The 26159-nt window shown below is 50.7% G+C and overlaps 1 protein-coding gene and 1 long non-coding RNA gene across 4 annotated transcripts; both read left to right on the forward strand.

The window, feature by feature from the left end:
• Positions 1–690: 690 nt before the first annotated feature.
• LOC149123346 (uncharacterized) lies at positions 691–18338 on the forward strand. 3 transcript variants are annotated; one of them, XR_016215807.1, is made up of 5 exons: positions 691–1059; positions 2375–2495; positions 2864–2933; positions 4801–4926; positions 5036–5731. It is a non-coding gene; the product is annotated as an uncharacterized LOC149123346 (long non-coding RNA). The 3 variants fall into 3 exon arrangements; XR_016215808.1 differs by lacking the exons at positions 2864–2933; positions 4801–4926; positions 5036–5731 and adding exons at positions 17234–17437; positions 18297–18338 and having other exon boundaries at positions 725–1059; XR_016215806.1 differs by lacking the exon at positions 2864–2933 and having other exon boundaries at positions 738–1059; positions 5036–5288.
• A 1788-nt stretch (positions 18339–20126) lies between these two features.
• Positions 20127–21935, forward strand: LOC103352377 (antileukoproteinase). The gene is made up of 3 exons (XM_008274757.5): positions 20127–20278; positions 21095–21241; positions 21770–21935. Exons 1-2 carry the CDS (start codon positions 20194–20196, stop codon positions 21238–21240), a joined length of 231 nt encoding a protein of 76 aa, XP_008272979.1. The 5' UTR covers positions 20127–20193; the 3' UTR covers position 21241; positions 21770–21935.
• The last annotated feature ends 4224 nt before the right edge of the window (positions 21936–26159 follow it).

The following is a 26159-nucleotide window of genomic DNA, read 5'->3' on the forward strand; positions in this document are numbered from 1 at the left end:
AGAGTGGCTGTGCGCCTTGCGAGGCAGTGAAGAGGAAGAAATCCCTTGAGCAGAGGGAGCTCTGAGCTGGAGGGGCTGGAGCCCGTGGACTGTAACTGAAGCAGAAAGAGGGGGCTTCGCCTGGGAAGGCAGAGCAAGGGGCAGGCTGGGAGGGAGAAATGCTGGAGGAGGTGACCTGGGACGGGGGCTGGGATTTGCACAGGTGGAGTGGAGTCTACAGGTGCATGTGTGTGACCCAGCCTTTCCCTGCACCTGAGAATCAGATAAGCTAAAGTCCCACAAGCAGCACCTGGCAAGTGACTTCACCTTGCCCAACCCCTTCCTTTTACATTTAGGGAAACTGAGACCTGGAGGGTAGAGTTACCTGGCCAAGATCTCACACTGAGAAAATGCCAGTTGGATCAGGCAGAAACCTGGGGAGGTCAACACTGGAACAGGGTGTTAATGGATGGGGCGCTGAGGGCAAGGGCCAGGCTCCTGCCCTCCTCCCCTGCCCCGCCCGGCACTGGCCAGCACTGCCTTCTCGGGTGCCGTCACCTCTCTTCTCCTGCAATCTCCCTGCTGGCCACTGGATGGCGTCCAGAGCTCTGGTTTTGGATCTGGGTCCCAGAGCTCCTAGGACCAAGAAGCCTTCCCTTTCCTTAAGACCGTCTCCTCCCTTCGCGCGCGCGCGCGCACACACACACACACACACACACACGCCCAGCCCTGCCACTTATCAGGTGTGTGTTGGTCCTGACAATAATGGTTTCCTAGCTCACCCTCCCGCCTCCTCTCACTCGTTTTCCAATCCCCGTCTCCTGTAGGGTGGCTGGGCAGAGTCCTGTCCCACACGAGGGAGCTGGCCCTTGCTTAGCCTGTTCTACTTGAAAGGCTAGGAGAAGACTTCCGATAGGCTCACCAGGTCAATACCAGGAACTCATTAGCCCAAGAACAGGAAGTGGGGGGGGGGCAACACTGCCAAAGAGCCTGAGTCAGGGGCCCGGCCGGAGCACAGACGCTGGCCGGGGGCTCCTGGTGACCAGGCAAGCACCCAGGTCGCATGGTTTGCAGAGTCCGGTAAGACCAGGCACAGGGCACTTGCCTTTTGGAAGAGCCTGGAGCCCAGGTCTCCCGAGGGAACGCCGTGTTTCAGCCCTCTTGGTGTCCCCAGAAACTGGGTTAAAGGACGGCGCCCTCGCAGTGGCTGGCAGGGGTTCCCTTCCAGAGCTGAGCCTTGTGCTTGGGAACATGCCCGAGTCATGGCCTGCAGCGAGGGCGGGAGCGAGGGCAGCAAGGGCTTGCGGCCCCCAGCGGCAGCCCTGCCTCCCGTCACCCCGTCCAGGACAGTAGCCAACGTGCGCTCATTGATCAGTGGCGCTGTGGCAGCTGAGATCCAGGAGCTGGACCTTAATTTTATTTTCATTAATTAACTTTACAATAGCCCCTTGTGGGAGTGGCCACCGAGGGGGGGGAGGCGATTACTTTACATGGGGTGGTCAGGGAGGCCCCCTGCTGGTTGAACGGAGGCCAGCAAGCCGAGGAGGAGCCAGGGAGGGAGTGCGATGCAGGGACTTGGGCTGGGAACAGGCTGGATGCTGGGGTGAAGCAGGGGCGGGGGCAGGGGAGCGGGGGCGGGGGGCAGCGGTGGGGGCGGCAGAAAGCTGGGAGGTGCCGGGGGGCGCGCACTGGTGCGTTCACCGCCGCGCTGCTCAAGTTGTCCCCTCATTTCCCTTGGCAACCACGTGGGCACAGTGCCCCTCCCTTGCCTGTCCCTTCTCTCCCAGGGATGTGGGAGGGGATCGGATGAGACCCGCACCGGTGTTCTGGAAACCGTTCAGGGCTGCGCGTGAGAGAAGGGTAGAGCTGTCCTGAGTGCGGCCCAGGGCCAGCAGCAGCCGCCTCGCCTGGGGACTTGCTGGAAACACACATTCCCGGCTCCCTCCTCCACCCGCCGCTCCAGAACTCTGCCGGGGCCCAGCCCTCGGCTTCCACGAGCCTTCCAGGTGCTGTGACACACGCCCAAGGCCGAGAGCGACTGTGGAAGGGTGGAGGCAACCCGTCCTCCTCGTTTCAGCCCCAGCCCCCACAGACCCTCCCCAAGCCCCTGGCCTGGGCAGAGTTCCTGGAGGGCAGGGCGGAAGCTGCCCGTGGCTCCTGAGCTCTCCGCTTCCTCCCACTTGGGGCTGGCTCCACACACAGAGGTTTTTTTCTTTTAAATCTTGTACATAAAGCCTTTATAGTAAAAATATTTTTAAATCGTAAAAGCCATCCAGCCTCATCGTTAAAATAAAACTTAAATAGCACCTAGGGTATCAAGTGAAAACCCCTGGCTCCCCTAATGCCTCTCCCCGGAGGTAACCACGGAACAACGGCTCCCCGTGATTCCTTCCAGGCGCTTCCTGCGCAGAGAGAGGCCGCTAGTGTGGGGCTGTGCAGTCAGCCTGCTGGCAGGTGTGCTGCTGCTTTGCCAAATAAGCTGGGCAAGTTGTCTGCTTCCTCGTCCAGGAAATGAGGTGAGTGAACAGCGCCAGCCTAGCAGGGTCGTGGGACTGAATTCATGGGAGGCTCTGTGCTGCGCATTCCACGTACTTCTCCTTGCGGGACCCACATCCGCCTGCAGAGGGCGCTTTGTTGTTGTTTGATGCCTGCCCTGTGTCCACCCTCCTTCCTACTACGAGACCCGTTCTTCTGGGTCTTTTTGGGGGGCCACAGGAGCCAGTACCCTTTTCTCCACTCCTTGGAAGGTATCCTGTAGCGTGACAGCAGTGCAGCTGTTAAGAGCACAGATGGGGGAGCCAGGCTACCTGTTCAAACCCCAGCCGTGCCACTTAGCTGTGTGACCTTTGGCAAGTTTCTTAATTCTCTGTGCCTCTGTCAAAAGGGCTCTGTGTTCTCATCTGTGAAACGGAGATGATGGTGCTCCCTTCGCCACTGTGTTGGGATGAAATGAGGTAACCCATTCGACATTCCGAGAGCAGAGCCTGGGACAAAGGACGCATGAACACGAGTGTTTATAAATGCGTGGCTCATTCTGTGCTTTCCTCTTGGGGTTCTGGGTCTTGGGAGAATATGACTTATGATGGTGATGGTATTGGGAGTCCACAGATGGAACCCTAGCCAGATGAGTTCGGTTCGTGGCCATTTTTTTTTCAAGATTTATTTATTTATTTGAAAGTCAGAGTTACACAGAGATAGAAGGAGAGATAGAGAGAGAGAAAGAGAGAGAGAGGGGTCTTCCATCTGTTGGTTCACTCCCCAATCAGCTATAATGGCCGGAGCTGCACTGATCCGAAGCCAGGAGCCAGGAGCTTCTTCCAGGTCTCCCATGTGGGCGCAGAGGCCCAAGGACTTGGGCCATCTTCCACTGCTTTCCCAGGCCACAGCAGCGAGCTGGATGCGAAGTGGAGCAACTGAGACTTGAACTGTTGCCCATATGGGACAGTGGTTTACCCGCTGCACCACGGCACCGGCCCCTTGTGACCTTGGCTGGCGTTCTCGGTTTCTGATCGTTATTTCCAGGAACTACCTGATATTCTTGAAAGGCTCAAGCCGTGCAGTTTTGTAAGGGGAGTGTGTGTGCAGGGCCGCGGGCAGGGTGCCCCTTGCAGCTGGGAAAGGCCTCAGCCATCGCCTTCTGCTACAGCCTTTCCGCTCGGCCAGGCTTGGTGTGAAGAGCTCTGCCATGCCCTGCTTTCTTCCTCGTAAGGGCTGCCTGGGATTCCCCTCGTCTGGGTGTCTGCTCCATTTCATCGTCTGTATGAATCCACAGCTATTCCACACTTCACGGGCAAGTGCAATGGCGGGCCTCTCAGAGTCCACGGCCGACAGGATTGGGTGGGCAGTGGCTTCAGCCATTCACGGAGTGTGGGTGTGCACCACTGCCCACGAGGCCTGGGCCAGACTGGCCAAGGGCTGCAGAACCACAGCGGGCCAGGGCCAAAGTTGTTAGCAACTCGGGGTCGGGGCTGGGCAGCCAGGTGGGTTCCCGCTGCTCAGTATCTGCCCTCCCCCCAAACCAGATCTGACCTCACAGTGTTGGTCTTTGTCCTACTTCAGAATGGCTCATGGGACCACTGACTTGAGTGTCCTCCTCCATGGTACTTGTACTTTTTTTATTTTTAAGATTATTTATTTGAAAGGCAGAGTTACAGAGAGGAGGAAAAGGGGGAGAAAGAGAGAGAGAGAGGGAGAGAGAGAGAGAAGAGGAGATCTTCCATCTAATGGTTTACTTCTCCATTGGACATAATGGCTGGGGCTGGGCCAGGCTGAAGCCATGAGCCAGGAGCTCCCTACTAATGGCCTGGGAAAAGCAGCAGAAGATGGACCAAATGTTTGGGTTCCTGCCACCCATGTGGGAGACCTGGATGGCACTTCTGGTTCTGGCCTGGCCCAGCCCTGGCCATTGCAGCCATCTAGGCTGTGAACTAGCAGATGGAAGACCTCCCCCTACCCTGTAACTTTCAAATAAATAAACCAATCTTTTAAAAAAAAGTATCCTCCAGGCCAGAAAACGTTTCATATTAGTAACTCAGAGCCACCCCAACCTGCTGTATTTGGTTCTAAACCCTGAAACCATGGTATGGTAGCCCTAGAGGGGGTCTTGAAGATCATCTAGGCCAAACCAACCACTTCTCAGAGGAGTAAGACTGGACTCTGAGAGGAAGGGCCTTGTCCAGTCACCTGTCAGGCAGCTACCCCGGGACACGTCCTGGAGCCCGTTCTGCAGAGCCACACCCTTCTCGACTCGATCCGGCTGCTGAAATCCAAGCGAATGTCCCCAGCCAGCCTCCAACACTTCCGCCTGCCTTGCTTACTCAGTCCCTTAGAATGCCTGCTGTGAGCCCAGCACTGTGCTAGACCCGGGGATGCAGCTAGAAGCAAGAAGTGTGCAGATGCGACCGCAGACCGCAGCTAGGAGGTGGACGCCTGATGAGATGACCTGAGGTCAGAGCCTGAATGCAGTCTGCTCCCGCTGTGATCTTGGGTGAACCAGGGGCCTCTGTGATTTTCAGTAACCTATGTTCTAGTCCCAGCTGCTCTATTTCTGATCCAGCTCTCTGCTGTGGCCTGGGAAAGCAGTAGAGGATGGCCCAAGTCCTTGGGCCCCTGCACCCACATGGGCCCCGAAGAAGCTCCTGGCTCCTGGCTTTGAATTGGCGCAGCTCCCGCTGTTGCAGCCAATTGGAGAGTGAACCAGCAAATGAAAGATCTCTCTCTCTCTGCCTCTCCTCTCTCTGTGTAACTCTGACTTTCAAATAAATCAATAAATCTTTAAAAACAAAACAACAACAAAAAAGCCCCATTTGCAGCTATTGTCATTGTTGTTCCCTGACTGCCCCTGGGGCTCGCCGGGAGCCAGGCTCTTCTGCTGCCCAGTCCCTCACCTCCATGCTCTCACCCAGGCCAGTGGCCCAGCAGCCTGGCCCTGTCCTCCGCTGGCCAAGTTGGCCGTTCTCTCTTTGCTTACTTGACATACGCAGCCTTCAACCCTGGGCAGAGCCCCTCCGCTCTCTGCCTCGGCAGCCCAGGGACTTGCACTCTTAAGACCTTGTCCCCGATTCACTGTGTGATCCTAACCAAGGTGTTGTGCTGCTCTGAGCCCCCGTCTCCCCACCTGTGCCAGGAGTGCATGGCGTCGGCTCAGGGGAAAATGAAGACCCACAGACTCAGGCTTGCCAGCCTCCTGCTGGAGCTGGGTTCCTGTGTTCTGGGCCTGTCGTCCAGCTCTGGCAGATTTTCTTAGAGGTGATGGGGAAGGCTGATTACTTGATCACCCATATAGGCTGGGTTTCCCTGATGCAAAATTCTTGGGACCAGAAGTGTTTCATGTTTCTGATTATTTTTTTGATTTTTGAATATCTGCATATTGATAATGAGATATATTGGCAATGGGACGCAAGTCTAAATGTAAAATTCATGTATGTTTCATATATACATAGCCTCAAGGCGATTTTATGCACTATCATTAGTGCACCTGTGTTTTGACTGGCACCTACCACATGTGGCATCAATCAGCACACAAAGAGTTTTGGAGTTTGGATTTTTAGAGTAGAAGCAGTCAACCTCTGTCTTCCTTTGAGAGCAGGGACCGTATCAGTCTTTTTAATCTCCTGTTCCCAGCAGCCTAACACATGCCCAGCACACAGGAAGCACTCAGTAGCTATGGATGTTCGCTCTGCGAATGCAGACACCTTTGATGGCTGGTTCATATGTTTATCTAACACACAAGGCATAAGATTGGACACGTGGTTGGTGCTCAGTAAACACTGGGTGCCCAAAATGGTTTGTGGAATCAATGAATGAGGGAATGAATGCACCCAGAAAGGGGTCCTCCAACTCTCCATCTCTGTCCATCCCTGGGACCACTGGACTGTGTCTAAGGCCTCCTGGTCTTCCTTGTTCTGAATTAGAAAGGGTACTTTGGAGACGCTAATTTCGCACAGCTGGGCTAAAGGGCTCGGAGGTCCCTGGGCCTAAGTTGGGAGACCGACTGTGAGAGTGGCCAGAAAGAGGAAGACTGGGGGAGGCATGAAAACAACATGGCATGAAACGTCAGCTCGTTCAGATCCTCCCCGTGGGGCAAGTGTGGCCGTGACCTCTCCTCCCATGCAGGAGACATCCAGGCAACCCGGTCCTTCTCCACTGGGGTTTCCCCATCGGGCTCCTTGCTGACTCCCCGGATACTATTCCTGGCAGGCTGGGAAAGGGGCGCGTCTTCTCCTAGGAGATGAAATCCCTGAAGAGTCTCAGAGAAGATGAGACAGGAAGCAGGGCACAGGCAGGGAAGCTCCACGTCTGTGGGAGAGGGAGGCTGGGAGAGTGCGACTTCCTTCCTGCCAACAGCCGCCCAGAAATGATCTGTGATGGAGTCAGAGCTCAGCCGGGCGTTGCTGGAAATTCCTCAAGGCCTCTGGGGAAGGCATCCCATTGACCAATCACTAATGGTGACAGCTGCCCTGTGTCGGGAGGAGTTGATGTTGGAGCCTGGACAAGGCTTTGAGAAAACATCATTGGGGATCAAGCAGCTGTCAGCCAGAGCTGAACACTACTCACAAGACAGGTTGGGGCCGCAGGGGGACTCTCAGAAGTATTAACTGTAATCCGCTTACGGGTGTAATTTACATTAAACAAAATGTGCAGATTTCAAGAATGTTGTTTTGTGAGTTTTGAGAAATGCCTGCACACGTGTGACCACTGCCCCAACAAGACATGGAATATTTCCCTCCTGTTCATTTTTTTTAAGTTGCTAATGATCATCTGAGCCTCCAGCTAGTCTTTTTTTTTTTTTTTTTTTTTGACAGGCAGAGTGGACAGTGAGAGAGAGAGACAGAGAGAAAGGTCTTCCTTTGCCGTTGGTTCACCCTCCAATGGCTACCGTGGCCGGCGCGCTGTGGCTGGCGCACCGCGCTGATCCGATGGCAGGAGCCAGGTACTTCTCCTGGTCTCCCATGGGGTGCAGGGCCCAAGCACTTGGGCCATCCTCCACTGCACTCCCGGGCCACAGCAGAGAGCTGGCCTGGAAGAGGGGCAACCCGGACAGAATCTGGCGCCCCGACCGGGACTAGAACCCAGTGTGCTGGCACCGCAAGGCGGAGGATTAGCCTAGTGAGCCATGGCGCCGGCCTAGTCTTTTTTAATTAGTTAATTAATTAATTAATTAACTTGAAAGGCAAAAGTTATAGAGAGGAAGAGAGAGAGAGAGAATCTTCTGTCCGCTGGTTCACTTCCCAAATGATCGCAACAGTGGGAGCTGGGCTTATCTGAAGCCAGGAGCCAGGAGCTTCTTCTGGGTCTCCCATGCCGGTGCAAGGGCCCAAGGACTTGGGCCATCTTCTACTGCTTTCCCCGGCCATAGCAGGGAGCTGGGTTGGAAGTGGAGCAGCCGGGACTTGAACCAGCACTGCCAGCACTGCAGGCAGAAGCTTTACCCGCTATGCCACAGCACCGGCCCCCAGACTCCTGTTCATTTATCATCAGTTTTAGTACCCCCCAAGCCTGCCAGCTGTAGGCAGCCACTGACCCAATTTCATTCCAGATTTGTTTCATTTGTTCTAGAATTTCCAGTATGTGGAATCATATTATCTGCAATCTTTCTTTTTAAAGATTTATTTATTATTTATTTGAAAGTCAGAGTTACACAGAGAGAGAGATGGAGAGAGAGAGGGAGAGAGAGGGAGGGAGAGAGAGAGATCTTCCATTCGCTGGTTCACTCCCCAGATGGCCCCAATGGCCAGAGATGCACTGATCCGAAGCCAGGAGCCAGGAGCTTCTTTCAGGTCTCCCGTGTGGGTGCAGGGGCCCAAGGACTTGGGCCATCTTCTACTGCTTTCCCAGGCCATAACAGAGAGCTGGATAGGAAGTGGAGCAGCTGGGACTAGAACCGTTGCCCATATGGGATGCTGGCACTGCAGGCGGTGGCTTTACCAGCTATGCCACAGCGCCGGCCCCTATCTGCAGTCTTTTGTGTCTAGTTTCTTTCTTTCAACATGATGGTTTTGAGATTCCCATGTAACTGCATTTCAGCCCATCATCCAGTGTCCTTCTACCTACTCTCTGCTTAATCCTTCCAAACCTCAACTACCTCAACTGACCAATATTCTACTCACTTCTAGAAATCAACGTGGTTTTTTTTTAGCTTTCACATACAAGCAAGATTACATGTTTATCTTTGTGTGCCTGCTTTATTCCACTCACCATTATATTCTCCAGTTCCATCCATGTTGCTTCAAATGACAGGATTTCAATCACTTTTATGCCTGAATAGTGTCCCCAAATGCACCGCTTCTTACCCCATACATTCTAGAAAAATTCATACCTGTCTCTTACAAGCGTTTCCCAAGGCTATTATAACCTCTTCACAAACAGTGCTTTTACATCCGCGTGACATTCCCTCCGGTGAAATTGACATCACATTCACTTAGCCAATCTCCTGCTGTGGAATGCTCCTGTTTCCAGTCTTCCCTTCTATACATCATCCTGACGTGGATGCAATCTCATCACACACAAAATTGCCCACATTTCCTCCAGTAGATGTTCCGAAGTGAAATTAATATCCCAGTGAATACCAGCACTTGTAAATTTCTCAGTGTTTGTTGCAAAATCATTTTCCAGGAAAACTGTGCTAATTTTCATTCCCATCTGCATATCTGAAAGAGAATGAGTAACATTCTCAGTGACTAACTGGTTTGCCAAGTACCTTACTGGCAGGGAGGACAGGAACAGGCTCCGGACCTCACGGCCAAGCGCTGCGCACACTGTCCACCTAGGGACTCCCCAGAATCAATTATCCCACTGTGTTCCAGAGCTGGAGATCACTCAGGAGGGGCCAGAGCCCTGGGCTTGATTTCCACGTTCCTTTTGGCAGGCCCTGTTTGGTCTCTTACTAGCTCTGAGTCCCTTGGGAATCACTTCTTCCTTTAACTTAGATGCAAAAGGGAGAGGACAATGCTGAGTGCTGGAAACCACAAGCTCCCATGCTGAGCTCAGCTTGTGTGTGTTGTGTTTGGTTGAGGAACTCGTTTCTCGGAACAGAAACGTCCTTTAGAAGCTGCTGGGGAGCGGGTGGCTGGCCCTGTGGCGTAGAGGGTACAGCCGCCACCTGCAGTGCCGCCATCCCATATGGGCACTGGTTCGAGTCCTGGCTGTTCCACTTCCGATCCAGCTCTATGATATGGCCTGGGAAAGCAGAAGAACACAGTCCAAGTCCTTGGGCCCCTGCACCCACGTGGGAGACCCAGAAGAAGGTCCTGGCTCCTGGCTTCGGATCGTTGCAGCTCCAGCTGTTGCGGCCAATTGGAGAGCAAACCAGCGGATGGAAGACCTCTCTCTCTCTCTCTCTCTCTCTCTCTCTCTCTCTCTCTCTCCGACTTTCAAATAAATACATAAATCTTTTAAAAAAAGACTCAATCTGAGGCCCCAGAGTGATCCCACAAAGCCCAACGCTTTTGGCTCTGAGAACAAACATCTCAGAAGCCTGACCTTGATTTTTCCACCCTCTCTTTCCTTGGTGTGGAGAGCTCTGAGCAGTGCCCGCGCAGGGTGTCCTCCCAGGGACTTAATGTTCCAGGGTCAGTGACTCTCGACTGGAGAAAGGAGGCCAGGCCCACTGCCAGGCCTGTTCCCGACAGCTGCTCCCTTGGCCTCTCTAACACCGAACTCAGTGGTTCAAAGTGACCTCTTCTGGTGGCGCTTTCTACAGTTATGCTCCCGAAAACCCACAACACCAGAAGAAAACATCAGATGAACCCCCGTGCAGGGATATCCTACAAAACACCCGACCTCAATCTGTGATATTATTAACCCACACGGTGGGAGAGGGGGGTGCACCTGCCTTTTCCTCTTAATATTGAGATCTGACACGCCCTGGCCCTGCTGGATGCGGCCTCTTCCAGCATGTGGCTTCTGAGAGTCAGCCTCCAACCCGGGGAATTCTGGCTCTACCACAGCTCATGTCCATTTCTCTACCCTCCGCTCCGCCCCCCATTCCTGCCCAGCTGGGCTCCCTTCTCGCCTCCTGTCCTCGTCCCTGGCCTCTTCTTTGGCCTCCTATCTCCACTCTGTGTCTCTCTCCCAACATCCTTCATCTCTGGGGAAGACAGGGCACCCAGCTGGCCCCTCGTCTCAGACTGTCTACCTCTCTGGAAAAGCCTCTTTGAATATTTCCCTAGTGCCAGGCCCCAGATAATCCCTCTTTAAAACTCAGAAAGCCAGGACCCATGTTGTGGTCCAGCGGGTTCTGCCACGACCTGTGATACCAGCATCCCATATCAGAGTGCCAGTGCAAGTCCTGGCTGCTCCATTTCCAATCCAGCTCCCTGCTAATGTGCCTGGGAAAGCAGTGGAAGATGGCCCAGGTGCTTGTGCCCCTGCCTCCCATGTGGGAGACCTGGATGGAGTTCCAGGCCCCTGGATTTGGCCTGGCCCAAACCCGGCCATTGCTGCCACTGGGAAGTGAACCAGCAGATGAAAGATCTCTCTCTCCCTCTCTCTGTCACTCTGTCCTTGAAATAAGTGAATAAATAAATTTTTTTTTAAAAAAGACTCTAAAAGTCAGTGAGGGCATCCCCAGCTTCTTCTCTATGTTACTATCATTTACTGAGCAGCAGGAGAAAGTGGGTTCAGGTCCTAGCTTTGCCCTTCCTGGCTGTTCAGCAGGGAGAATCATAGCATCTACTCCCTGAGCCAGTTCTGAGGATTAGACAAAATGCCGAATGCTGAGGGCCTGGCACACAGCAATCACACAGTGTTTGTTGCCATTGCCTCTGGCTAATATGGCGGTTCAGGTTAGTGTAGGTGGGGCACCCGATATCGAGGTTTCTCCAACACATGTCACAGATGGCCTCACCGTCCACCACGAAGGCACAGTCAGAGTGCTCCGGCGTGGTGTGGGTGCTGAGGATGGAGTTGTAGGGCTCCAGCACAGCTGTGGAAACCTGGGGGGCTGGGTAGATGGAGAACTCCACCTTGGATTTCTTGCCATAATCGAGAGAGGTGTTCCATCAGCAGAGATGAACCCAGAACCAGTCTCCACCCCACCCTCCCCAAGCTGTGGAAAACCAAGAAGCCCTGCAGCCCTGTGCCCTGAGTCAGCCAGTTTTAGAATTTGGTCCAAGATGAGGTCAACTATCTCCTTGCCAATGGGGTAGAGCCCGCGGGCATAGTTATAGACAGCGTCTTCCTGGCCTGTGATGAGCTGCTTGGGGCGGGAGAGCCGCGGTCAGTGCCAGTGAGAACTTTATCCCTGACCGTGGGGGCTGCAGTTGGAGAGCTCATTTCTCTCTCTCCTCCAGGCCCCTCTCACAGACTCTAGCGCAGATGGCTGACAATAGCCAGACCTCCAAAACTCATTCTTCTCCCCAACTTTAAACTTGTAAAATAAAGATGCATCTGGAGAAGCACGTAAAATAAGAATGAGACTGAACAAATAATTACACAGCCAACACATGTTCTACAGCCACAGAAGTCACACTCATTTTACAACCTCTTACCAAATCACTTCCTTATTGACAGGTTACAGCTTTTTTGTTGGCCATAAACAGATGTCTTCCCTTGGGGAGATACTCAGGCCCCCGAGGGAGGAACATCCTGGCCTTACATTTTACATGGACACAGTTTCTTTGGTGGAGAGGTCTTGGACATTCCTGCCATTGAGTTTCCCTAACTTCTGCTTCAGGTCCAGACACCTGCAGCCATTCATTCACTCATTCTGTTATTTTTATGCATCAGGCTTTAGACTAAGCTCTTAGGCTACAATAAAGCATAGACTAGACATGATCTGTTAACTCACGGAATTTACTACCTACATTTATTAGGACCTGCTGTTTACCAGTGCTAATAAAAACAAAAATTGGGGCTGGCATTGTGGCATAGCGGGTAAATCCAACACCTGTGACGCTGCCATCCCATGTGGGTGCTGGTTTGAGACTCCACTGCTCCACTTCCAATCCAGGTCACTGCTAATGAGCCTGGGAAAGTGGCAGAAGATGGCCCAAGTCACGGGCCCCGGCACCCCTGTGGGAGACTGGATGAAGTTCATGGCTCCTGGCTTTGGCTTTGCCTGGCTTTGGCTTTGCCCAGCCCTGGCCATTGCAGCCATTTGGAGAGTGAACCAGAGGATGGAAGATCGATCTCTTTGTCTCTGTCTCTCCCTCTCTCTGTAACTTTGCCTTTCAAATAAATATGAGTCTTTTAAAAAACCCTGAAATCAATATGAATTTTCTCCCTCAAGATTATCCAAATCAGCAAAAGGTTGGGTGATGTGAGGCATGGAGGAAGGGCATCTAACTTACAAAGGGAATCACAGATCTCAAACTCTCCCCTCTCCCAACACCAGGAGAAGGCAAAGCAGATGATATTGTGAATGTAACAGAGGCATGGATTTGAGGGACCAGGCCTCAGAGCCAAGAGGCCAGAGTTGAGGTTCAACAGCCTCCTTTACCGAGGGGTGGACACCACTCTTCCCTCTGCTCCTCCTTTCCCACCCCAGATCTCAGAAGACCAAGCTAGGGCTCAGACCAAGCCAACCCTCGGGAGCAGGACATCCCACCAGCTGTGGGTAGGGTGGTCCAGTGAGTCTCTGTAACATCAGTTCTAGAGCAGGCTTCACCTTCTTCTTCTAATTCAACCCTATCAGGGTACAGATGGGGAAACTGAGGCACAGAGCTGCACTATCCAGACCAAGATCACACTCCAAGTCAGCGACAAAGGATGTAGAGTCCAAAAGTAGATTCTGTTGATAGTCAACTGGACAAAGATCTTTCAAGATGTGGCACTCTGAGTAGCAGATGACCTTATAGCTCTCTATGAGCTCTGGGTTGTGTGTGTGTGTGTGTGTGTGTGTGTGTGTGTGTGTGAGAGAGAGAGAGAGAGAGAGAGAGATTAACATTAAATAAGCCAGCTGTTGTGAGGTGCTTGCTATTGATAGGGATTATATTTCTCTTTTTTTTTACTTTTTAAAAAAATAACTAACAAAGCTGAATTTTCAGGATGTGAAGCTACCTAACAATTGGTCAAAGTGTTGTTCTGTTTACTTTATCAAAGGGTAGCAGTAAAATATGCATTGTTTGGATTTATCAGATGAACATATAGCAAAAGAACCAGGTAGGAGTCCTGGAAATCAATGACTATTGAAACAAAAAATTCATACAAAATAGAGTCTGGGCTGGATGCAGTTGAAAGAATTTTAGTGAACTGGAAGCTAATACTGAGGAATTCACCCAGAATACAGTGCAGAGAGATGAAGAAGAGAAAGATAGGAGAGAAATGCAAAACAAGAAGACTAGAAATAAAAGGTTCAATAAATACCCAGTGGAATTTCCAAAAAGAGAATGGAGACAATGGCAGAGAAGCAATAGCCAAAGAGATAAAGGGAGAGTATTTTTCAGAATTAAATGGAGATGTGTATGTTAGGATTAGAAGTGCACACTACAGTTGAGCCAAGTAAATAAAAGACAAGACTGACTCATAGAGGTGCCTGAACAGGATCAGTAGCCCATGCTTTTATTTGAGGCAAAGAGACCAGGAGCCAACTAGACAAGAAATCCAAGCCTCACCTTGTACAGCCACTGATGGCTCAGGTCAGTCCCTGGTGCCACTGCATTCATCTGGAATGAGTTCTTGAGAAGGTGCATCCTTCCTCCCTCCCTCTCTTGAAGAAGTGACACCTTAGCAATACTTCTCTGAGAGGTGGCCGTGGAAGGCAGCAGGCAGGGAGAGGCCCCCAGAGAGCAGCACTGTTTTTTCCACATTATGAGGAAGTTACGGCATCACTAGGCAGGACGACCCCCAGCCCAATCCCAGTCTTACTGCATAGATAATACATGCCAGGGGCTAGTGGCCACCTGTATATTGCTGTTCTATTTCTCTTTTGTAAACACAATGTTTAGTTGTAGTTTTTCTCTTTTCATTCTATCATTGTATATTAGGCACATTCGAAGTGGTTAAACCTATTAAACTGTAAAGACTACAAAGAGCCTTTTCTGTGTTTAACTGAGAGAACAGTTACTAGACCTGGAGATGATTTTGTCCCATGAGAGACATTCTGTTGGCTTTCCCTGGGAGAGAGTTCGAGTGTACTTTAGGCAGGTGTTGGTGTTTCGGGAAGTGTTTAAGGGAGATTTCAGTAGCCAAAAGAGGTGGCTTCAGAAGACGCTGTCTTTACCGCTGAGTGTCCTTCCATCCTTTTCCTGGTAGCTCTGTCCTAATTTACTCCTGGAGAATCACCCCACTTCCGCTCTCCGAGAACTGCATCGCTCAGTGATGAAGTATTTTGACATCTTCAACCAATGAGGACATCCAGTCATTGGTTCAAAGGTTTACTTGTAGTCAGCTAAGCTAACCGGAAGGAATCCTCACTGAGTTTGAGAAGACGGGAGGAGCTGCCTCAGCCATATTACAAGCGTGAGGCTATGTCAAAATGCTCTTAGAAAATGGGATGAAAAGATGTTTCTTTTGGTGAAAATTTTGTGAACTCCATGCATAGCTTTTGCACGCTATGCATTTACGTGGGCTTCTGGAAAACATTCATGTCCATGGATATCGGAGTTTTTGTACTTTTACTGCTGTTTTTGCAGGGTAACCGTCCAAATCCAGGCAAAAGGAGTTGCAGTCTGGTAACTTGGGGGATGTCCTCCCAGGCTGTTTCTGCCTCTGTTCTAGAGTGGAATCACTTAGGTTTTCTTTCACAGTGGTCACGGGGGAAGCTTCATGGCCAACACTTGCTTTCCTTTGGCCTTCAGACCCCTGTGGCACTTCCTCAGGACTTAATGCCATTTCATTAACTTGGAATAAGTAGATGCCTTCTAGGGGGGCAAACACCCAGCCTTTGCGGGAACGGACTGTAGCCCCTGATTAACACACCCACCCCCCCACCAGCTCTCGCTGGGCATCCGTTGGTTGAGACCAACCCTTCTTGGGTGTTCCTCCTGCTGTTTCTTTGATGGATGCGTGTCTTTTTTTTTAACCTTTGCTCACATTATGCTTTGCCAGCATCCCTACCCACTAGCATTTGAGCCCAAAAGAACAATTTACCTTTCCCGGTTTTATGAGGAATATTACGAGTGGGTGGGAAGGAAGTTCAAATCTTGTAAAGTTCAAACTGTCTGGGGTGGGAAAATACTGAGAAGGAAGCAGACAGGCCATTGTTCCCCCTGTAAGCTGGATGCCACATCAGCCACCTGGGGCTCTCCAGAGGTGATGGAAACTGCCTAACTTTCCCGGTCAGTTTTATATTTTACTTTTAGTTGACATATAATGATTGCATATGTTTATGGGGTACAGTGTGATAATTTGACGCACGTATACAATGTGTAATCCACCCAGGGCAATTCACTTTTTATCTCCTTGAAGTTTACCTCGCTTTGGGTTGGGAACCTCTGAACTTCTCTCTTCTAGTTATCTATAAAATGTACATTAAATTGTGACCTAGACTGACCTCACTGTGCTGGAGAACACTGGGGCATTCCTCGCGAGCAGCCGCACTCCAGTATCCATTATCCAGCTCCCTTCTATTGTCTCTCTCCCTTCTTCTTCCCAACACATGATGACCAATGTTCTATTCTCTGTTTCAATGAAGTCAACTTTTTTAGCTTCCTCATGTGCATGAGAACCTGCAACATTTGTTTTTCTGTGCCTGAGTCCTGGCAGCTTCACTTCTGATCCAGCTTCCTGCTAATGTACCTGGGAAAGCAGCAGAAGATGGCCTGAGAGCTTAGGCCCCTATTGCCCAAGTAGAAAACCCAGATGGAGTGCCAGGCTCCTGGCTCCAGCCTGGCCCAGGCCTGGCCTTTGCAGCTGTTTGAGGAATAAACTAGTACATGGAAGAGTCTCTCTCTCTCTCTCTCTCTCTCTCTCTCTCTCTCTCTCTTTCTCCTCCACCTCGACCACTGTCCGTCACCCTCTCCACAGGCTTCTGGTGCGAATGTGTGGCTGCACCCATCTCCTCAGCAGGGTTTCCCACTGATGTCTGTGTGTGTGTGTGTGTGTGTGTGTGTGTGGTGTGCCTCTGATCGATCCTTGCTTTCTGGCCCGTCCTGAGCCACGATGGATGAGGCATGGCCATTTCTGTGTGCACCCATAAGCCCCTCCAGGGCTGGCCCTGTGATTTCAGGGCTTGGTGCAAGGTGAAAACATACAGCCCCTTGTTCAAGAGCAAGAACAAAGGTGCTGTTACAGGTGCCCATTTCACTGCCTCTCTTCTGTAGTCTCTCACTAGACCTGTTATGACCATTTTAAAACAATTATTTAAAGCTGCACCCTTCATAGTCACTGTGGGGACTCAAAAGGAGAGTTCAGAGTTCAGGCACCTATGGGAGCCCAGGGTTCCCACCCTGCTAGCGCTGGATGTGCAGGTCCCCTTGGTTGCCAAGTCCCCCTTCCCCCTAGGACATTGGTAGTCAGTGGGGACCACCACAGTGGCCTAATGGGTGCATGTATAGATGCTCACCAGTGGGCTTAGTGCAGTAGGAGTCAGATTTTGTCAAGCACTTCATGGGGCAGATGGGTCCAGGCCCAAGATGAGGCCTCATGGATGCAGAAACTTGACTGTAATATAAACAATGTCTATGGCATCGAGTAGACCCGACTCTGTGCCAAACGTTTGTCATAAGCTTCAGAGAGAGAGAGAGAGAGAGAGAGAGAGAGAGATCATCTGCTGCTTCACTCCTCAAATTCCTACAGCAGCTGAGGCTGGGCCAGAATGAAGAACATCCTGGTCTCTCACCAAAGAATTGGACAATTTTTTCTGCCCTCCCAGGTGCATTAGCAGGAAGCTGGATCAGAAACGGAACAGCTGGGACTTGAACCGGCACTCCTTATGGGATGCCAGCATTCCAAGCCGCAGCATAACCTGCTGCACCACAGCGCCAGCCCTTCAAGGTCAGACTCAAGGACCACGTGGTATTGGCTCCCTGTGTTTTCACTGTGGCCTCAAGGTCTAACACAAAACCTGGCAAATGTGGTAAGAAACTGTTAAATAATTTTGTGTGAATGAATTGAACAAATACGAATGAATTCAACAACGATATGGGATTTACTAGAAAGCAACACAGGGTGTGTGAAGTGGAGTGATGAATCAATTTCTGGTTAGAATCCTGTTGGGAGGGGAATGTACACCACCGAGCCGGTTCTGCAGCTCTGCTTGTGAGTAACCAGTTAGTAACCAGTTTTAGAAGAGCTCCATCTTGTGTTGTGTCATTAATTCATTAGGCAACTTTGGGCTGGAGAGACTCGGTCTATTTTACTGCAAACTGAGAGGTCGGTCTAGATCAGGGGGCAGCAAACAGTTTTCCATAGAGGAGCAGACAGTAAATATTTTAGGCGTTGTGGTCAATCACTGTTGCAACTACTCAGCCCTGTCAGGGTGGTGGAAAAGTCGTCACAGACAACACGTCCACGAACGGATGTGTGGCCATGCTTCTGTAACACCTCGCTCACACGGACAGGCAGCTGCCTAGATTTGGTCCGGGGGCTGTATGTGGTTTCTGACCTCTGAGGTCCCCGCTAATCTTCAGTCTGTGATTTAAAGTTATAATCGTGCACGACTGTCCTCTCAGGGAGCCTGTGGAAGACACTAATGGATCACAGGGGCTCGCTTCTGATGAGAAAGTGTTGGCGTTCACCCCTCGGTTATAGACGGAAAGCGCTAGCTGCTGAATTCTCCTTTTCCCTCAATAAAAACAAACATTTAGAAACCCCCAGGTGTTGTCTCGAGCGTGGCATTGAGCAAAAGAGGGAGAGAGGAGGAGGGGAGGAGCGGACACCCTGGCCTGGGGAGCAGGTGTCTGACCCAACTTTGCCACCCACCTCCCATATCCGAGCACCTGACTCCAGCTTCCTGCCCACGAAGACCCTGACAGCCAGCGGTGATGACGCAAGTAAGTGGGCTCCTGCCACCCATGTGGGAGGTGTGAATTGAGTTCCTGGTTCCTGGTTTCAGTCCTAGCCTAGTTCCAGTCATTGTGTGCACCAGTAGATAGGAGCTCTTTCTGCATCTGTATCTGTCTCTGTGTATCTGTCTCTTCATCTCTGCTTCCCAGTAAAAAATTTCCTGACCTGGCAATGGCATTACCGTGTGGTGGAAGTCACACCTGCCACTTCTCCCGTACCTGCCACCCTGGGTGCTCCAACTAGGGATGAATGCACCAGGCTTTTAGCAGTTACCCAGGACATTTCCCTCTGTTCTTTTCCCACCAAACGTTAAACCACTGAGTGTCTTCTGCATAAAGAGATCTGCTGCCAGGTGACTGCCTGATCGGAGGATACCTAACAAAGAACTTGATGTGGAGCCGTCACTCAATGACAATGCACTGCTCCAGGTCTGTTTGAATGTCCACAGTCGCCTTGAGGAATGAATGGGAGACTCTCACACATCAGGAGGCCACACGATGGTGAAACAACAGCATGGACACGGTGGTCAGAGGAGTCTGAGTTGAACTCTGCAGATAAAGTTTACTCTTGAGGCTGGCACTGTTGTACAGTGGGTTAAAGCCATGGCCTATAGCACCCATATCTTATATGGGCAACGGTTTGAGTCCCAGTTGCTCTACTTCTGATCCAGCTCCCTGCTAATGTGCCTGGGAAAACAGCAGAAGATGGTCCAAGTCCTTGGGTCCCTGAACCTGCATGGGAGACCTGGAAGAAGCTGCTGGCTCCTGGCTTCGGCCTGGCCCAGCCCCAGTCATTGTTGCCATCTGGGGAGTGAACCAGAGGATGGAAGACCTCTCTCTCTGTCTTTCCCTTCTTCTCTCTATAACTCTGCCTTTCAGAAAAATAGAATAAGTCTTTAAAAAAAGATTAGAGCCAGGACTCAAACACTGACTCCAATCTTGTTTATGTTTTTTTAAGGATGCATTTATTTATTTCAAGGACTGAGTTAGAGATAGAGGGGGAGAGTCAGAGAGAAAGACATCTTATATTCACTGGTTCATTCCCCAAATAGCTGCAACAAATGGGGCTGGACCAGGTCAAAACCAGGAGCCTAGAACTCTATCCAGATCTCCCATATGGGTGGCAGGGGCTCAAGTACGTGGGCCATCTTCCATTGCCTTCCCAGGTGCATTAGCAGGGAGCTGGATCAGAAATGGAGTAGCCAGGACTTGAACTGGCACTCATATGGGATGCTGGCATCACAGGCTGTAGCTTAACCTTCTGTGCCACAATACCAGACCCCCAACCAGCATCTTGACTGCTGTGGCAAGTATCTGCCCTAACTCTGGGTATATAACAGTGCAACTACTAGAGGGAAAGAAACACCTGTTGGTGGAGTGACGGTCATCTGAATGTCTGAGATGGGAAGTGTGTTACACAGTAGTAGCAATGCACAATCCATGAGAGCCCAGGAATGTGAGTATCAGGGGTGTGCCCACAAAGCCTCGGTAGAGGAGCCGTCTTTGGTTTCAGCTCTGAGGCCAGTTAGCTCCTTTATAATTGAGCTCTTCACTCCTTCCACATCCAAGGCTAAGGGACCCGGGGTCCCCAGAGTGTTCAGGACTCAGATAGCTGCTATGACAACCTCTCCTGGGGCCCTCACGGTGTGGCCTGGAAAAAGGAAGTAGCCACTGTCTCCCTGGACCAGAATTGCTGATCTCTGGCCAAGCTTCCTGCCTATACAATAGCAGCTGGGAGGGACCAAAAAATTCTAGTGGGACCACACCCACTGGGAAGGTATAAATAGTGAGGTTTCCCGTTGGCCATCAGAGCCACTCTGCCTGAACCATGAGGTCCAGCGTCCTCTTCCCCATCGTGGTGCTTGTTGTTCTGGGGTCCATGGCAACTTGGGCCGTGGAAGGTGTGGACAATGGTGAGTTGGAATCATCCTGGCCCAATCTTGTCTGCAGGGTGAGAGGTGGGAGCCCCGGTGGTGTGGGCATGGCTTCCTGAGGCTCTCATCTCTAGCCCGTTCCTGGGAGAGCTCCCTGAGGGTGGGAGGTGAGTCCAGCCGAGCTCCAAGGCCTCTGAGCACCTGGAAATGTTTCTGTTGGCCCAGGGTTCCCTCTCCATTCTGTTCTCTGACTCCCCACTCTCCTTCACTCTCTGACCCTGTCTGTGACTCTTCCTGGCTCTCCTTTGTCTACCTCTGTTCCTGCCCTTGGCTTAGCTCTCAATGGCTCTCTTGGTTTTGTTACTCTTCATTTCTCTCAATTTGTCATTCCCTGCCTTTGTGTGACTCGTTTGTTCTTGGGTGCGTGGCCGTGCCTGGGAGTCCTCTGTCTCTTCCCTGGGTCAGTTGCTTCTGCTGCTCATGCATCTGGTTGAATTGGCCCTATCATTCTTCCTGGAGGTCAGACAGGCATTCCTTTAAGCTGAAGCAGCCAGCCCATCGGGAGCTCCCTGTTCCAGGTGATCCTCTGTGCAATCAGATAAACAGGGCTCTTGAAGACTCACTGTGCAGTCAGCACTGGACAGCTGGTCAACCTGCACTGACTGGGTACCTGATATTGGGGGAGCCAAGGTGCTGCTTCAGGGGATGTTTTAGGGAGGAGCCGGTGGTGATGGGGGACCGGGAAGAGGTGATCCTCCCTGCTCAGGCTGGGGGCTGGAGCAGAGGTTGGGTCCAAGAAACAAGGGGTGATGTCTAAAGTGCAAGGCCTCTGACCTGTGGCCTTGATCTCACCAGGGGAGAAGCCTGGGAACTGCCCATTGGTGGAATTCCAGTGTCTGATGCTGAATCCGCCTAACCTGTGCGAGACGGACAGCCAGTGCAAGGACAACCTCAAGTGCTGCCAAGGCAGCTGTGGGAAAGCCTGCTTTCTCCCCGTGTAAGGTAAGCAGGGGCTGGGACGGATTCGACGCACTGGTGTGGCGGACCCCCACCTCGAGCAAGGCCTATGTCCGGCTTCCTGGGCCTTCAAGAGCCCTGCTCTCCGGGTCTCGGGGCAAGGATTTTCATAGGCTCACTTGTGGCTTTGATTCTATTCCAGCTTCTCTGGGTGAGGGGCCCAGGCAAGTGGTTTTCTGGGCTTCAGTTTCTTCATCCGTAAAATGGACATAATGAAATTCAAAGTGCTTTGCAAAGTACTTTGTGCACGAAATATTGCTTACGCAGGCTGTTTCCATGATGTTGCCGAGTCACAGCCCAGAGGGTCAGTGGAGTTTCAAGATAATCTCATTCCACGCTCTAAGTCTGGAGTTGCACAGTGGACACAGGAGTTGAACTCCCTCTCCTGATACCAAGACTCTGGCAACCATTCCACCTTCCTCTCTCTTTTTTTTTTTTTAATCTCTCTCATGAGGGTTCTTTGAGATGATTTGGCTGCTTTCTTACTGAAGATCTTTTCTGATTTTTCCCCAGCTTGATCCAGCCACGTGGAAGACCCTCCGGCTTCCCTCTCCGTATGCGCGGGCAACCTCCATTATGACTTGGATTCTGGGGCCTTCTGTGGTGAGGACTTGGTTCCGTCACCACACATCCTTGCAAAGCTAATACTAATCAACCTGTGAATAAATCAGTGAGCACATTTCTCTGTGTCCTCCTTGCTTTTGTGATTCATTGAGGGTGAGCAGGTGGGAGGTGATGATGGAAGACAGGACAGGGGGGCTCATTGCTCCAGACATGGAGTGGAAGGAGGGGGCTTTGGGGCTGGGCAGACTTGGGTTTATATCACGAATCGCAAAGGACTGCCTCTGGGATTTTGGACAAGTGGCCTTGCCTCTGAAGTCTCAGCGTTTCTATCTGTGAAGCGATGAGAACAGCCACTTTTCCGGAATGTGTGGAGCACTGGAGGATGCACCATGTGTGCCATGGACACGGTGTGACTGGGCCACTGCAGGTTTGCCCCTGCAGTGTCTTTCTCATTTCTTCACTCTCCCAAGACATCACTTCTTCTGTCTTAAAATAAGTGTATTGTGGCCGGCGCCGCGGCTCACTAGGCTAATCCTCCGCCTAGCGGCACCGGCACACCGGGTTCTAGTCCCGGTCGGGGCGCCGGATTCTGTCCCGGTTGCCCCTCTTCCAGGCCAGCCCTCTGCTGTGGCCAGGGAGTGCAGTGGAGGATGGCCCAGGTGCTTGGGCCCTGCACCCCATGGGAGACCAGGAAAAGCACCTGGCTCCTGGCTCCTGCCATCGGATCAGCGCGGTGCGCCGGCCGCAGCGCGCCGGCCGCGGCGGCCATTGGAGGGTGAACCAACGGCAAAAGGAAGACCTTTCTCTCTGTCTCTCTCTCTCACTGTCCACTCTGCCTGTCAAAAAAAAAAAAAAATAAGTGTATTGCCAGGAACTGGTGCTGTGGCACAGTAGGTTAAGCCTCTGCCTGTGGCATCGGCATCCCATATGGGCACTGGTTTCAGTCCTGGCTGGTCCACTTCTAATCCAGTTCCCTGCTAATGGCCTGGGAAAGCAGTGGAAGATGGCCCAAGTGCTTGGGCCCCTGCACCTGTGTGGGAGACCTGGAAGAAGCTCCTGGCTCCTGGCTTCGGATCAGCCCAGCTTGGGCCACTGTGGTCATTTGGGGAGTGAACCAGTGAATGGAAGACCTCTCTCTGTCTCTCCCTCTGTCTGTAACGCTCTCAAATAAATAAATAAATAAATAAATCTTTTTTAAAAAAGTAAGTGTATTGCCACGGTGGGTTTTGTGTGACTCGTGACATGGGTTAGGTTGTCTGCATGTGTGGAGGCAGCTGTGTGCCAGAATGGACATGTGCGTGCACATGCAGCTGTAGGAACGGCTATAGGTGCAAACACAGTGGTGGGAGGGGCAGGAGTCAGAGGCCAGGGCCAGCTGTTATGTACATACAGTTGCAGGAGCCAGGGCTGGCAGGGTGCATTAGCTTAGCTACAGTGGTCAGCCTTGGTTGCATGGAGCAGTGCAGGGCCTTGGGGCTGTTTGTGGGCATACATGCAGTAGTTGTGCAGTGTCCCCTGGCCACTGTGTTTGTGGAACACCTGTTGGAGTGACTTTGGGGTGTAGAGATGGTGGCTTAAGTACTTGGAGAATGTGAAGACCCTTGGGGTGGAGCCACGGGCCACAGCAGGACCAGCTGAGGCAGCTCCAGGGAGAAGGAAGGTATATTGTCCCCAGCAATCTTGCAGATGTAGAAAACTCCTGGGAGTGGGGAGGGAGGAGGAATTGGCTCAGGCACATGTATTTGGCAAAGGTGAAAAAACCTTCAGGGCCCTCAGCAATTTAAGTGGCAAGTAGATTTTTGTAAGGAATGTAAGCATGATTCAACATTAGGACAATTTATTACATTAATAGCTTACAGGATAAAATTATAATCCCCTAATTCTAGAAAGCTTTCTGAAAAATGCAACAGGCATTAATGATAATAACTAAGACTATACTGGAATGTCTTTAATGTTAGCACATGGCCCACATGCTGCCACTTCAGTCTCTCTCCTTTAAAGACAGAGCAAGCTAAGGATCACTCCTTAGTCACTGTATGAGCTGTGTCAGCCTCACGCCACTCAATGGGATGAAGAGGAGATATGCGTTCTTTAGAGAGGAAGGTCATGAGCAGACAGCATAATTACCCGCATATAAAATTCAAGAAACTCAGCAAATTGATAAACTTAAGTTTAATAATATTGGTCAATACAACAATAATGTACAAAGCTCAAGAATATTCCTATGTGATAACAATCAGAAATGACAGTACACGAAGTCCTTCTTTGGATCATTTCAAAGTGAATGAAATACCTAGGATTGAATTTAGAAAACAAATGCCTTCATGTCCACAAGCCAAGCCTTGTCTGCCCTGAAGACAGTATCTCTGATTCTGAGTTGAGGATGCAATAAACGACACGGCACCTGACTTCTTGGTGGCCTCAGGTCTTGGCAGAAAAGTAGCCGAATCACTGGCCTCTGGTTGGACTTTCTGCCTAGATCATGATGGCTGGGGAGGGCTGGGCAATTCTGGTGTGGCCAAACCCACAGTAGAAGAGCTGGTGACCAGAGCCCTATCTGCCTTTACCATGTACTTTGTCTCTGGTGAGAGTCCTGCATGGTGAGAGTCCTGCATGATGGGAATAGAGTCAATGATGGGGCTACTGGTCGTTCAGTCCTTAAATGGAGAAGCTTCTGTGTTCAAAGAAGCCTTTACATTCAAAGCTTAGCAGAATCACTATTGTATCCTTTCTAAAGGAGCAATAGTTTTCGAAGTGTGGTCTGGGCTACTCTGCGGATACTTGAGACCTTTTTGGAGGGTCTGTAAGGTCAATTCTATTTTCATAATAAAACTAATACATTATTTGCCCCTTTATTCTCATTCTCTCATGGATTACAGTGGAGTTTTCAAAAAGGCTGTTTAATACAATATCACAAAAGATTGAGGGCAGAAGCTGTTGTAAGAATTTAGCTGTTATATAGTAAGGCAAACATTAGTGATACTTGAATGTGATGAATCCTCTCAGAAGAAATCAACAGCAACAGTAGCTTACAGCAGATAATAAATGGGGTTGAAACTCCTGTTACTACATTTTGGGGAACACCTTCAAAAGTATGGACCACTTTCCTATCTTCATTGCACACTCTAGTAAATGACTAGAGGGCACTGTGAGAAAAGCTTAGAGGTAAAGGCGTGATAAACTTGTGCTGTCAAAAGGTCCTCCTCATTCAACTTCTCATTCGAGAAAACTGGATCTCCACAAGCAGAATTATGAAGCAAGACTCCAACCTTACACCTTACACAAAATCCTTACACACTCAAAATGGATTAAAGACCTAAATATATGAACTGATACCATCAAATTATTAGAAAATATTGAGAAAACCCTGCAAGACACTGGTATAAGCAAAGAGTTCTTGGAAAAGACCCCAGAGACACAGGCAATCAAAGCCAAAATTGACAAATGAGATTACATCAAATTGAGAAGCTTCTGTACTGCAGAAGAAACACTCAGGAAAGTGAAGAGGCAACTGAAAGAATAGGAGAAATTATTTGCAAATTCTGCAACTTATAAAGGATTAATAACCAGAATATAGAAAAAAGATTTTAAAAACTCAACAACAACAAAACAAACAACCCAGTTAAGAAATGGGCAAAGGACTTAAACAAGCACTTTTCAAAAGAGGAAATCCAAATGGCAACAGACATGAAAAAAATGCTCAGGATCAACTAGCCTTCAGGGAAATGCAAAGCAAAACCACAATGAGGTTTCACCTCACCCCTATTAGAATGGCTTTCATACAGAAATCAACAAACAACAAAAGCTGATGAGGGGGCCAGCGCCATAGCTCACTTGGCTAATCTTCCACCTGTGGTACCGGCTCCCATATGGGCGCCGGGTTCTAGTCCTGGCTGCTCCTCTTCCAATCTAGCTCTCTGCCTGGGAAGGCAGTGGAGGATGGCCCAAGTGCTTGGACCTGCACCCATGTGGGAGACCAGGAGGAAGCACCTGGCTCCTAGCTTCGTATTGGCATAGTGCCAGCCGTAGCAGCCATTTGGGGGGTAAACCAACGGAAGGAAGACCTTTCTCTCTGCTCTCTCTCTCTCATTGTCTAACTTTATCTGTCAAATAAAAAAAAAAGCTGGTGAGGATGTGGGGAAAAAGGTACTCTAATCCACTGTTGGTGGGAATGTAAACTGGTACAGCCACTGTGGAACACAGTATAGAAATCTGAATATGGACCTATCATATAACCCAGCCATCCCACTCCTGGGAATTTACCCAAGGGAAGTGAAATCGGCATATGAAAGAGTTATCTGTGCCCCCATGTTTATTGTAGGTCAATTCACAATAGCTA

Source organism: Oryctolagus cuniculus, chromosome 11 (genome assembly GCF_051225735.1).
Source record: "Oryctolagus cuniculus isolate XC-2025 breed Fujian yellow rabbit chromosome 11, ASM5122573v1, whole genome shotgun sequence".
Taxonomy (NCBI): Eukaryota; Metazoa; Chordata; class Mammalia; order Lagomorpha; family Leporidae; genus Oryctolagus; species Oryctolagus cuniculus.